We start from the raw sequence: 12,926 nt of genomic DNA on the forward strand, positions 1-12,926 counted from the left end.
TTTTATCACGGCACCTGTAACACTTCGTTTATTTATGAATGTCTATGTCAGCCTCCTTCACTAACTATGGGCTCCCTGAGGGCAAGGACTGGGTCCCTCCCGGCGACGAATCCTCTGGGTACCCACAGAGGGTGCCCAGCCCACCCTTGGTGAACAAATGTTTAATTCTCTCTTTCCTCCACCCAGCCGGTCGGTGGGGTTGCAGTTCCCAGAATGTACAGCAGGTGGCGAAACAGCTCCAAGGGCCTCGGCCTATTTGGGACTAGGGAGGAATCTGGGCCAGAGGAAGGGGGTGAGGGGTGAGGGCTCCCGCCCCCCATCCCTGAGTCAGGGGGGCATTCTCCAGGTCATTCAGGGGAGTGGCTGGATCCCGCTGGAGAAGCTGGGGGAGAAGGAAGGAAAGAAGGAAAAAGCCTTCTGTTGAGCACCTGCTACATACTAGCTGTTGCCTGTTATTTTAATTACTCCCAGCAAACACTTATTACTCTCACAAACCTACTGTGGGCTCATGGCTGGTCACTATCAAGAATTCAGAATAATAACAAGAAAAAACGAAGAAGAAAAGCTAACATGAATGGAACATTCTCAAATGCCAAGGACAGTGCCGGCCCTTTACTTGCTAGGTCTCATCGCATCGTCGCATGAATCCTGGGAGATACTGCTTCTATCATCTCCATTTAGACAGAGAAACTGGGGCCCAGAGAGGTGTATGTAACAGTTTTTCCAGGGTCACAAAAATGGCACCCAGAGTTGTGACTTTCCGTGGCTACTGCATGCCAGGCCCTGTGCGGGTTCCACACTAATGTTTCTCAAGCTTAATTGTGCACGTGAACCACCCAAGGATATTGTTGAAATGCAGATTCTGATTCAGTAAGTCTGGGGAGAGTCCCGAGATTCTGCATTTCTTTCTTTTTTTTTTTAAAGGTTTTTTTGACGTGGACCATTTTTAAAGTCTTTATTGAATTTGTTACAATATTGCTTCTGTTTTATGTTTTGGTTTTTTGGCCGCGAGGCATGTGGGATCTTAGCTCCTCGAACGGAGATCGAACCCACACTCCCTACATTGGGAGGCGAAATCTTAACCACTGGACCGCCAGGGATGTCCCCTGAAATTCTGCATTTCTAACAAGCCCCCACGTGATGTTAATGCTGCTGAGAAACTCGCTTTGGGTGGCAAGCATGTACACTGGTAGGTTCTAACTTTAGGGTGCATCAGAATTACCTGGAGCGTTTATTAAAACACAGACCATTGAACCCTCCCCCTGGAGTTCCTATTCAATAGGCCTGGCATGATGCCTGAGAATAAGCATTTCTAACAAGTTCCCGGGGGCTGCTGCTGTGCTGGTCTGTATCATCACTTTTAAGCACCTTACCAGCCCTGTCTGGTATCTAGATGGGAAACTGAGGGTCCCAGGCTGCAGAGTCCCTGTTTCTGGGGTTCTGCACTCAGTGACCTCTCCTCTCTCCTCCTCCCAGAGCTATGCCATAGCCAGGCACTGGCTGCAGGAGGGCAGGGGCCGGGGGACGCAGGTGGAACCACCCACCTGTTGGCATTCTCCAGGGTCTCCACCTTCTTCCACAGTTCGTTGTTCTCGGATGTAAAGGTCTCCACCCTGCGGGGGCCAAGCAGGCACAGGCTCGGGGGCAGCCCCCAGACTCACTGCTGCCCCCTTAGCCCTGCCCACCAGCATCCTAGTCCCCGTGCCCACCCCCGCCCCTGTGAGAGAGGGCTGGGGCGAGCAGGCCAGGCTGGGGAGTGGGGCCCAGGCTACCCAAGCCACCCACCTGCCCAAGACCTCTTACTTCTTTTCTAGACACTCCACGTACTCCTTCTTCTTACGGCGGCTCTCCTGGGCCGAGATCTAGAGGGGGAAGCCCCCAAGCGGGAGTTACCACAGCACATATCCGCTTCCTGGGGCTCCCCAACTTCAGGGCTGGCATCACCAGGGGAGCAGAGCCCTCCCCCCCGAACCAGGGAAGCCCCAGGGCAGGGGCAGGGCCTGGCTCACGCTTTACCTTGTTCTTGATTTTCCTCCGGACCCTCTTTAAGGCCTTCTCCTCAGCTTTGGTGAGGGGGAGTTTCGTGGGGATGGGGTAGCCCTCAGCAATCAGGGTGCGCTTTTCCTCCTCCGTCAGGAGCAGTGGCCCTGACGTCCCCTGTAATTTCTGTGGGAAGGGGGACACGATAGTTAGGAACCAGACAGCCCTGCATTCAAATTCCAGCTCTGCCATTCACTCTTCGCGTGACCTGGGCAAGGCACTCAACTCACTGAGCCTTGGTCTCCTCATCTGAAAAAGGGGCAGATCTGAATTAAATCCAATAACATGTATCAAGTGCTCAGGACGTTGCTGGGAGCCTGGCATGTTTGGCCCTCTGTATATTGCTGGGGGTGGGGTGGTCCCGAGATCCCACCCTGGAACCCACAGCTTCAAAGCTTACTTGTCCAGGGCCCCCTAAACAGCACCCACCTCAGACACCCACCACCTCTTGGGAGGTTCCACACCCATCCCAGTGGATTCTGGGCCTCCTGAACATTGTTCTCCAAACAGTGCCCTTTGGGGGCAGCCTGGGCCGTCCCCCTGAAGGTGAGGAATGTCAAGTTCTAGTCCTGGCTCTGCAATAGCGTGGGTTCGGCAGGCCTCTTGGACTCTCTACCTGTTTCCTATTTACCCCAAGGCACGATTAAAAGACTGTCACTCCCATCTGCCGGGCAGGCACCTCTCTGAATTCTGATGGGGGTGGGGATCAGGCACTCAATTCCTTGACTCTAGGGTCAATCCACCCCCCAGCTGCTTACGTGAGGGGCAGTGAGGAGCGGGGAGGTGGAGATGGCTGTGGAGGAGCGGGCCATGGGCCGGATGGGGCTGGAGGGGGGCAGAGAGCGGGGACTCTGGGAGCCGTCACTGTCGCTGCCATGGCTGCTGGGGGGCGTCGGAGGCATCTGCACCAGGTCCTCTGGGGAGAGCAGGAGAAGCCAGGTTAGCAGGGTGGCGCCCCAGCTCTGGTCGCACAATCAGAGTTCAGCATAGCACGGGCCTAAGCCAGCCCGGAATAACTGTGGGACTGGCTGCTGGGGCCTTGACCGCTATAACATCGGAAGCCCCTCTGCCATGTCAGAAAGACGAGCTGATGTCCCAGAAGACAATACCTGGGTGCCACCCCATCTCTGACTCCGCAGAAGCCTGGCTCCTTTAAGCCTGGTTCTTGGTGGGGATATCACAGAGGCTGGATTCTTGGGGTCCCTCCCCTACCCCTGACTTCACAGGGCTCAGGATCTTTGAGCCTCCAACTTGGCAACCCCAGGAGGTGACTGGAATCTGCCCATAGCAAGACCCATGGGGATTAGGCTGGGCAAGCCGCAGCCTCTGTCCCTTTCTTTCCACTGCAAAACCCCAGGGTGTCCATTTTCAACCTCAGGGTAACAGGACAGCAGGCACTGGGCTTTCAGCAGACCCACCAGGAGCACTGCTCTCCCCAGCATGCCTTCTGTGCTGCCTCTCTGAGGCCACAGCATCAGGAAGATTGACGCCCTGCAGGTGGTCAGGAAGAGGCCTGGGCGGAGCCAAGAGGACCAAGAGCCTTGCTGCAGGGAGAGCTCCCAGGCCAGCACAGAATGCCCAGGTTTAAGTCCCGGTGCGGGAACCTGGAGCTGACTGCACCGCAGAGCCGGGCTGAGGCTGGCAGGAGGAAGCACGGCATCCTTCCGGGCTCGACCCATGACTGCCTCCTGCAGGAGTCGCCTCTCCCTTCTTTGGCTCTCATTTGTCTCTTATGGATGCCAGACTGTAAAGACCACTGAACTTGGACCCAGAGAGACCTGAGTTCGAGTCTTGACTGTGGCCACAACTGTGTGACCTATAGTTATGTTTACTTAACCTCTCCCAGCCTCGCTTCCCTGCTGAATGGGGCTGAAAGGACTCCTTGCACGGAGCCAGGAGGATGCAATGGGCTAATGTATGGGAACACGCTTTATGAATTGAAGGGCACTCTGCAATGTAAGGTGTTTTCACACTGGTCCCTTTCTACCTCCTGTTAATTCCGTATCTTCTCTCAGAGGCTGGGACCAAATTGAGGGTGAAACTTGGGCCTTATTCATCTTTCTAAACCTTGTGGTAGTTAGTCCAGGGCCTGAATAAGCACAGTAGATGCTTAATCAATGTTTGATGAATTAATGAGGTGGGGTTGGAAAGATTCAGTTAGCCCTTTCTCTTTCTGGTCAACCCAAGAAGCTTCCTCTGTTCTCTTCTCCCCTGTCAGGTCTGGGGATGTGCTTTCAAGGCTCCTGGGGATCCGCCATCTTTAATCCATACACTGCTGTATAATTGGTGGTTTGTCTGTGGCTCACACTACTGTGTGATCTACTTGGGTACAGGGACTGCCTTCTCTCTCTGCTTCCCCAGCTCCTGGGACTAGGAGATGTCCAGTGAACTCTAGTTGGATGGATGGATAAACGGATAGATGGATGGATGGACAGATAGATGGATAAATAAGTAGATGGATGGATGGACTGATGGCTATAGAGTGGACTTCAATGAATGAACGATGCGGGGGTGAGAAGGTGTTGATAGTAGTGATGACAGCTGTAGATTGTGTAAGAAGGGGACTGGAGGGATGGAGAATGGGCAGGGTGGGGAGGAGAGAATATTCTGGGGAGAGGTGGGAGGTGTCGAGGGAGATGGGTGGGCCGGACCAAGGGAGTAAAGAATGCGGTCTGCCCAAGACTGGAGAGGAAGAGTCCCTCTCTGGACACACTTACCTGGTGTCACTTTGAGGAACTGGTTTACCTCCTGAGGCTCTGCTTTGATCACTGGCAGCTGAGTCATCTCTCCCGGGGCCTGAGGAAGAGACAGGTCCAGCTCCGTCAGCTGCCCCGGGGGCCCGTCCCCACCATGCCATCCAACCTCCCTCTCTCCCTGGGCCTGGGGGTCTGCCCTGCAGCATTAAGGAAGTATCTGGGCCCAGGGTTCCAGGCACATTCCAGAGGAGCAGAGGCAAGTTCTCGTGCTTAGAGAAGTCAAGTAGACCTAAGAAAAGAGAATGGTGGCCAAGTAGCATCGTTCAGCCTCTAAGCTCAGAGAAAGGAGGGCCTCCTGTGGCCTCTGAGGCCAGGGCCATCTTTCTGGTGGAGGCTGACCCTACACTGACTGTGAGCCCATGTGGGTTGCCATGAGGACGGGAGGTAATGTCTGGCAGGTTGTAGTTGTTCAATGAGCGGTAACAACAGCACAGACGAAGGAGGCATTAACTGGCTGGGGGCCCAGGGAAAGCTCCCTGAGCAGCTGAAGTCTGAGTCCTGATGTATAAATAGGAGTGTTCCAGATAAAGGATGGGGCAGTGTGTAGATGAGGGGAGAGGCATTCCAAGAAGAGGGAAAAGCATCTGCAAAGGCACAGAGGCGAGACAGAGCACAGCTTAGATCTGGAAACTGCAAGTATTAAGGGTGTCCAGAGTGCAGGGGTGTGTGTCAGAGGTGGAGTGGTGAGAAACAAGACCAGAAGATCTAGGGGGAGGGTGTGGGGAGGGGGTGAGTAGAATCCAGACAAAGAAGTTTGAAACAATGAGGAGCCCCTAATGGGTTTTTAAGCACGGGACTGATAGAATTAGATTAATGCTTTAAATAAACATGCATTCCTATTTCTTTATGCCATCCCAACTTGCTGTTCCAGAAAGGACATCAACAGGCATGGCTTCCTACACACGAGGACCAACACACATACAAGGGGTGTTCTCTTTGAGAAGGCGCTGTGTTGGGTGTTGGATTTCAGGGCCATCTCTCCCCTCCAGGTCTGCAGCCAGCAGAGAGGTCATGATATCGTGGGTGGGACCCAGAATCCCGAATTTAGGCAGGTGAGTAAGAATCCTAGGAGGTTAAGGCTGGCAGGGACCTTGGAGATTCCCTGGTCTACATCCCAGCTCAGGCCTCCAGTGACAGATGAAGGGACTGCGATGCAGTAGGGTGACAGCTCTCATGTGGGTCCCACGCTCATCATTGTCATACCAACTCCTGGTTCCTGTGCCTTCCACTAGGGGGTCTCGGCCTCACTAGAGTGGGAAGTGTGGGCTCTGGGGTCTGGCGGCTGAGTTTGGAATGCAGCTCCATTGCTTCTGACTGTGCAATGTGGGGCAAGCTGCTTAACCCCTTCCACCTCAGTTTCCTTCTCTGAGGCATGCGCACAGCTTCCAAGACCCTGGCTGCCGCTGCCGTCATGCCTTCCCTTCCTGCTATGGCGAGGGCTGAGGAGTCGCAGAGCCAGTCCTAGAGGTGGTCCACAAAGATCCTTCCCGTTTGCAGCCAGCCCTGAATCCTCAGGTCCCTGGTGGAGTAGGAGGGGCTGACCTTTCTCACTTTTGGTCCCGTACATTTTGATCAGGTGAGCTGCGTGGCCAGCAGGGGGCAGTGCCAGCCAAACCTTGACTCTAGGGATTTCAAGGTAACCCTCATGCTGTAGACTCAGGGGTAGGACCCCCTTAGCAGTAGTTCATGCTCCCATTTTACAGAGAAGGAAGCTGAGGAAAAAACAGGGAAGGCAACATGCCCAGAGCACAAGTGAGAGCAGAGCTGGGACCCAGGCAGGGCATCTCCCAGGAGCCAGGGGTCTGGGATGTCAACTTTGGATTTACAGCCAACTGCTCTTATCTATACGTTCACGGCGGTGAGGGCTGGCATGAGGGTGTGGGTTAAAAATACTCATTTCGTGAATATAAACAATTGAAATATGGCATAATTTTTATATTTCCATTTAGGTGTTTCTTCCTTTTTAAAAATCCAGACACTTTGAGAAAATTAAGTGGCCTGGGCTGTCTCCTTCCCTGAGACCCTGGACTGGGCCCCTGATGCCCAGCCCTGCCTGGGTCCCTGTCATTTTTCTTCGGCACACAGTGAGGGCCGCAGCTTATTCCGAGGGTGCTGTGGTTTGAGCCTGTTCTAGGATGGTGAAGGGATGGCTCAAGGGATGGGCAGGGGTCTGGTCTGGGAGTTCCGACTCTCAGCCCTGAGGGTCACATTGCTCCCTGTTCACAGAGACCCTGTGTGCACAGGGCTTCGGATTGCTCTTCCCACAGAGACCCATCATCCCTCCTCCCTCCCTCAGCCCCTACTAACAGTCCCCAGGCTCACCTGGTGGGGGATGGGCAGCCTGGTCAGGGGGCTGAGGCCCAGCAGCGGGGTGGTGGCCATGGCGGCAGCGGCAGCCATGGCTGAGGAGGCAGCCAGAGGGTCCATGGGCAGCTCCGGGCTCTGCTCCTGCTTCACCATGACCGAGCACAGTTTGTGTCCCAGCACCCACGCTCCGTGTTCCATATCTAGGGAAGGGGGCAGGACCCAGGCTCAGGGGACTCCTAGAGCAGAGGGCTCAGCCCCTCTCCTGGCCTCTTGGAGCTGCTCTGGACAGGACTGTGGAGAGATGCTAGGGTATACCGGGAGGCAGGCGGAAAAGGGCAGGGGGCGGCGCTTGTGAGGTAGGAGGGCGGAGTGGGCTGGGGTCAGAAGAGGTGGGGGCATCTTCTTCATTCAGCAGTTTACAGAGTGGGCTTGGACAACAGACCCCTCCTGACTGGCTGTGTGACTTTAGGTAAGTTGCTTAACGTCTCTGAGCCTTAGCTTCCTCATCTATAAAAGTACCGGACAAGAAGTAAATGTTCAATAAATGGCAGCTATTGTGAATACAATTATTGTTATTCAGTAAACATCTGCTGAGCACCGTGCTAGGTGCTGGGCATCTGGTGAGAGTCACGAGCAGTTTAGTGCAGTTAGAACGCAAAGGGAAGGAGAAGATGGGGTCAGAGAGGCCAGCGGGGATGGCATGGCCTTGGAGCTGCGACTTTGTCCTAAAGGTAACGGGGAGGCACTGAAGAGTTTTAAGCATGCTCAGATTTGTAATGTTAAAAAAGATCATTCTGCCTGTGTGTGCAGACTGGCCCGGCAGAGGGAGGCAGGGAGACCCGCAGGAGGCTGTTGAAATTGTCCAGCGAGAGAAGGTGATGCACATGCTAAGGCAGTGGCAGTGGGGATGGAGAGGAAGGAACATACTGGAGATACATTTAGAAGGAAGAATCCACAGGACCTGGTGCCTGGGGGGGCATGTGGGGCGTGAGGGCTGATGCTCAGGTTTCCCAGGGCAGTTTCCACCTCGTGGGCCTCCTGGCCTCACCTGGGTCACAGGGCTGCTGGGCATCCCGCCTTTTCCTGATGGGTGCAGCCCTGCCCCTGTTGGCCCCAGCACATGGCTCTGGTGAGGCAGAGGTCTGAGGAGCCAGCATGGGTGGGCTAGAGGGGACTCTAGCCTTTGGAACCCACTGTGGGTGGGGAGAGGGGTCAGCAGCTGCCTGATCCCACCTCAGAGGCTAGGCCCCACCCTGCTGGGAGGCTGAGGGCCTCAGTTCTGGGCTGCAGGCTGCCCCTGGGCTCCAAGAACACCCACAATCTTCCCAAATTACAGGGCCAGCCCGCTGGCCTCCGGGAAGCTGCCCCCTGCAAAGGACCCACAGACAAACTGCTCTAAAAATAGACTTGGGGTGGTGAAGAATTGCCGGGCTGGGAGGCTGTCCACCCCACATGCTACCCTTCCCCAGGCTGGGGCCTGACACCCCATCGAGGTGACCTCCAGAGGCTGGGCTGAGGCCAGGGCACACAGGGAAGTTGAGACCTCCACAGCCACGAGCCCTGGAGCCACTTAAAGCCCCAGAAGGTGTCCCTGCCCTCAAGCGGCTGGATGGGGGCCGGGTACAAAGTCCCGTCTCTGCCCCTGGGGAATCGCAAAGACCCTCAGAGGCAGCTCACACTTCTTGCACTGAGTCTAATTCTAAGCTCCTGCTGCATATGAATTTGTGTATTTCTCCCACCAACCCTGGCGGCGGGCACTGCTCTTCTGCCCATTTAATAGTTGAGAAGATTAAAGTACTCACTCAAGACCATTGTCCTCCAAAGGGAAAGAGGAATAAGAGCCCTGTTCATGGTTCTAGACACGATAGTTTTAATAGGACTTTTATATACATAAGGAAATAGTCGCTAATTTTATATATATATATATATATATATATATATATATATACATATACACACACACACACACACACACACACACACACACACACACACACACACATATGAAATGTGCTGGGCACTGACTGAGCTGGGTACTTTTCATATATATATTTTTAATCCTGGCCAGAATTCTCAAGATACCTAGTGTCGTCATTTTGTAATTGAGGAAACCGAGGTCCAGAGAGGTTAAGCAACTTGTTAAAGATCACACAGCAGCCGGTTGAGGCGCCGGGATGCACACCAAAGCCAGTATCCTTTAGCGCCCCTTAATGCCGGCAAGTGTGGTGGGTGGCATGGGTGTGAGGTTTAGAATCAGGGGGCCTGCTTGCTCCCAAGTCCCTGCTCTGCATTTTCTGTGTGCGTAACCTAAATAACTCAGCTTTCCCGAAGTCTCATTTTCCTTATCAGACAAATGGGGAGTATGATAAAAGTGATTCTGACCTCACCTGTGAGTTGTGAGAGACAAATGAGATAATAACACGAAGGTACTTTGTGAACTGGAGAGTCCTATAGAAATGTTTATTGTTATTCCCATTTGTAGATGAAGAAACTGAGGCTTATCAAGGCTAAGACATATGTCCAAATATGATGGAGCCCAAAGAGACCATTTCTAGGTGGGGCACAGTCTGGAGTTCTCAAATGTTGATCACCTGATAGGAAAAACTCAAAGGGCACTTTGCTTAAAAGGGAGGGAGGTGGGGGAGAGGAGAGCTTTAGAGAACCCTACCTTTGGCAATAAAAGTAGGGTGCAGGGGAGTTCCCTGGTGGCCTAGTGGTTAGGATTCCGGGCTTTCACTGCCGGGGCCCGGGTTCGATCCCTGGTCGGGGAACTGAGATCCTGAGATCCGTGTGATGTGGCAAAAAAAAAAAAAAAAAAAATAGGGTGCAGGTGTTTCGCCCAGGTAACATCTCAGAGGACATCACAGTGTGAGGAGGTGGTAAGTTTCTAGAGTCTGGGTGACTTGTCCACATTTATTGTTTAATCCTCCCCTCCCCCCCAGCTGTTCCCTCTAAGGCTGGTTCCCAGACCTAAGCATGCATCAGAATCACCTGGAAGGCTGGATCCTCCCCACAGGGTTTCTGATCCAGCAGGTCTGGGTGGGACCTGAAAATCTGCATTTCTAACAAGTTCCCAGGTGCTGCCCCTGGTCTGGGACCCACCCTTTGCACATCACTGACCTAAGTCAGCCAAAGACCCTCTTGAGAAATGCCCTTCTGGGTCTGACTTGCGGAAGAACAAAAAGGCGGGGGGCTCCTCGGGTCTGGTGTCCTTCCTCTGGGTCTGGTGTCCCTCCTCTGGGTCTGGTGTCCCTCTCGGGTCTGGTACCCTGGGCCCCGCCACCCCTTCTTACCTTGGGTGGTATCCTCCATCTTGATGGGCACAATGGGGCTCTGAGGTGCCGAGTCACCGCTCAGGGAGTAGCTGTGCTCGGCCTGGATGCCCGGCGTGGGGGAGTCCAGTTCCATGTCCAGTAGAGGGCTCTTCTCGTCCAGCACGGGGTCATCAAAGAAACTGCTGAACAGGTCGTTGGAGAAGTCCTCCATGTTCTCTGCAAAGTGGTCCAGGTGCTCAGGGAAGTGCTAGCAAAGGGGGAGGGGAGAGGAGGGAGTCAGCTCACACTGGAAAGGGGGCGCAGATGCTGCTCTGGTGGTGCCACCAGCCCTGCCACCACCACCACTGTCCCCACAACCTCCCCATTACTCTTCCTTCCATCATTAATACCACCACCACCAACACCAACTTCTCCCCAGCCCACATCATCATACCAACTATTATCATTTCTATCACTACTGTCACCCCATCATCACATTACTGCCACCACCACCTCCACCACCGTCTCTAGCCTCTCTGTCAGTATCCTCAAGGGTGAGTCCTGGATGGTGTGAAAGAATCCAGGTGATAGGACACAGGGCTTTAGTGCTGGCTCTGTGACCTTGGTCAAATCATTTAGATTGCCCAAGTCTGTTTCTCAGTCCACCCTACTTCCTTCACGGGAGGACTAAGTACTAAAGATTAAGTGTATCTATGCCAGCAAGTTTGCATTCCAAAGGCAATATCAGTGACTTTTGTATTCTCTTTTGCTGGAATGCAAGGTGGTGAGATTATTGAGGACTCTGCCCCCCTCATTAGTACAGTCCCCATTTGTCCACATGCCTCCAGTGTCTCCCTTTTCCCAGCCATTCTTTATACCAAGAGATTAGGCTCCAGAGCCATATCATTTGGATTTGAATCCTGGCCCTGATGCTTCTAGCTATGACTCAGTGCCGTTCAAACTGTGGGTGGTGACTCATTAATGGGTTGTGAAATCAATTTAGTAGGTCACGACCAGAATTTAAGAAAAAAGAAAACAGAACAAAATAGAGTAGAAAAATATCAGAGTGCACATAGGGAAGTTAAATACTTGGTAGATTTTTTTAATCTCAGTTTTGTGTGTGTGTGTGTGTGTGTGTGTGTGTGTGTGTGTGTGTTCTTGGGAAGGATGTCAAATATATTTCTCAGAAACAAAATAGTCTGAAAAATATTGGTCTCCACGATCCTGGGAAAGTTGATTAATGTCTCTATGTTTCATTTCCTCCTTTGTACGGTGGGGATGATAATAGTTCCTATCTGCTAGGGTTATTGTGAAGATTAAACAAGTTAATGCATGTCAAGCACTTAGAATAGTCCCTGGTACATAGTAGCTACTCAACAAACCTCTTATTAGTAAAGCATCCAGTGGCTGGCACATAGGAGGTGCTTGTTTTTTCTCTCTAAAGAATTATAAATATGTAAGGAAATGTTGTTCATTCTTTTTTTTTTTGGCTGGCTGCGCCACACAGTGTGTAGGATCTTAGTTCCCTGACCAGGGATTGAACCTGCGCCCCCTGCAATGGAAGTACAGAGTCTTAACCACTGAACTGCCAGGGGAGCTCCCTGTTCATTCATTTTTTACTGACTGAATGAATTTGCTGGGGCTTTGCTTCTGGCCCTGGGGTCCCACCTGGAGAGTGGGTAAGGACTGACTTCTGGAGTCCGGAGTTGTTGGCTTTCTGGCCTGGAATACTTGGAGCCTGTCCTAGTCTGGAAGGGATGAGCAGAAAAGCCCTCTGTCTGAGAATAAGATTCAGAGCCACATGAGCATCTGTGTGTGGGAGGCAGGGGATGAGCCCAAGCTCTGCAGATAAGCTTGCTTTTGACTCCTAGCTCACTGCTTGCTAAGTTTACTTCACTTCTCTGGGTCTCAGTTTCCTCATCTGTAAGGGGGAAATAATAGTTCCTACCTCACAGTGTTGTGATGAGGATCAAATATTTGTTAGGTGCTTAATGCTACCCTCATAGGATTATGAGGATAAAATGAGGAAATACATATAACACATGTATACAAATAACATACGTATGTATCTGTACAGCAAACACATGTAACACTGAGAACAGGGCCTAGAATGCGGTGAGTGCTCAATAACTGTTAGCCATTGTTATTATCAAAAGCCTAACTCTGGGCCTGAGGTGAATGGAGCCTGGAGCCAATGCAGGGAGGTGGCTTGGTCCTCCCCCCAAACAAAGCATGGATCAGAGAATCCATGATAAAATGAGTTCAGAAACCCATCGTCTTAAGTATTCTCTCCCCGGCTTGTCAGAACTTACCATCCCTATCCTACACTTTTCTTGTGGTTTTAACTTTCTGAAGTGCTTTCATACACATTGTCTTATCTAATCCTTACAATTACCCAAGGAGACAAGGAAGTTGCGTATCTATATTTGACAGGTAGGGAAACCGAGGCTCAGGGAGCCAAGGAAAGCAGGGAAGCATCCACAACCACAGTCACACCCCAGTCCTCCCCCAATGGCAGCAGACGTTCCCCTCATCGGGAATTGCCTGCCTGTCAGACTGTGAACTCCCT

General features: G+C 52.5%; 1 protein-coding gene across 3 annotated transcripts in view; it reads right to left on the bottom strand.

The window, feature by feature from the left end:
• The window catches only part of CREB3L1 (cAMP responsive element binding protein 3 like 1), a 35,158-nt gene that overhangs the window by 5,167 nt on the left and 17,065 nt on the right, over positions 1-12,926 (bottom strand). For 2 of the 3 annotated variants that reach the window (XM_067749237.1, XM_067749239.1), the window contains exons 2-8: positions 10,397-10,625; positions 7,119-7,303; positions 4,758-4,836; positions 2,799-2,956; positions 2,017-2,166; positions 1,804-1,862; positions 1,545-1,613 (exon numbers count right to left, since the gene is read on the bottom strand). In XM_067749237.1, the coding sequence (XP_067605338.1) occupies positions 1,545-1,613; positions 1,804-1,862; positions 2,017-2,166; positions 2,799-2,956; positions 4,758-4,836; positions 7,119-7,303; positions 10,397-10,625 (929 nt within the window). Of the gene's footprint in view, positions 1-1,544; positions 1,614-1,803; positions 1,863-2,016; positions 2,167-2,798; positions 2,957-4,757; positions 4,837-7,118; positions 7,304-10,396; positions 10,626-10,811; positions 10,919-12,926 lie in introns of those variants that run through there. The other variant, XM_067749238.1, reaches the window with a different exon arrangement.

The sequence above is a fragment of the Pseudorca crassidens genome, chromosome 9 (genome assembly GCF_039906515.1).
Source record: "Pseudorca crassidens isolate mPseCra1 chromosome 9, mPseCra1.hap1, whole genome shotgun sequence".
Classification (NCBI taxonomy): Eukaryota; Metazoa; Chordata; class Mammalia; order Artiodactyla; family Delphinidae; genus Pseudorca; species Pseudorca crassidens.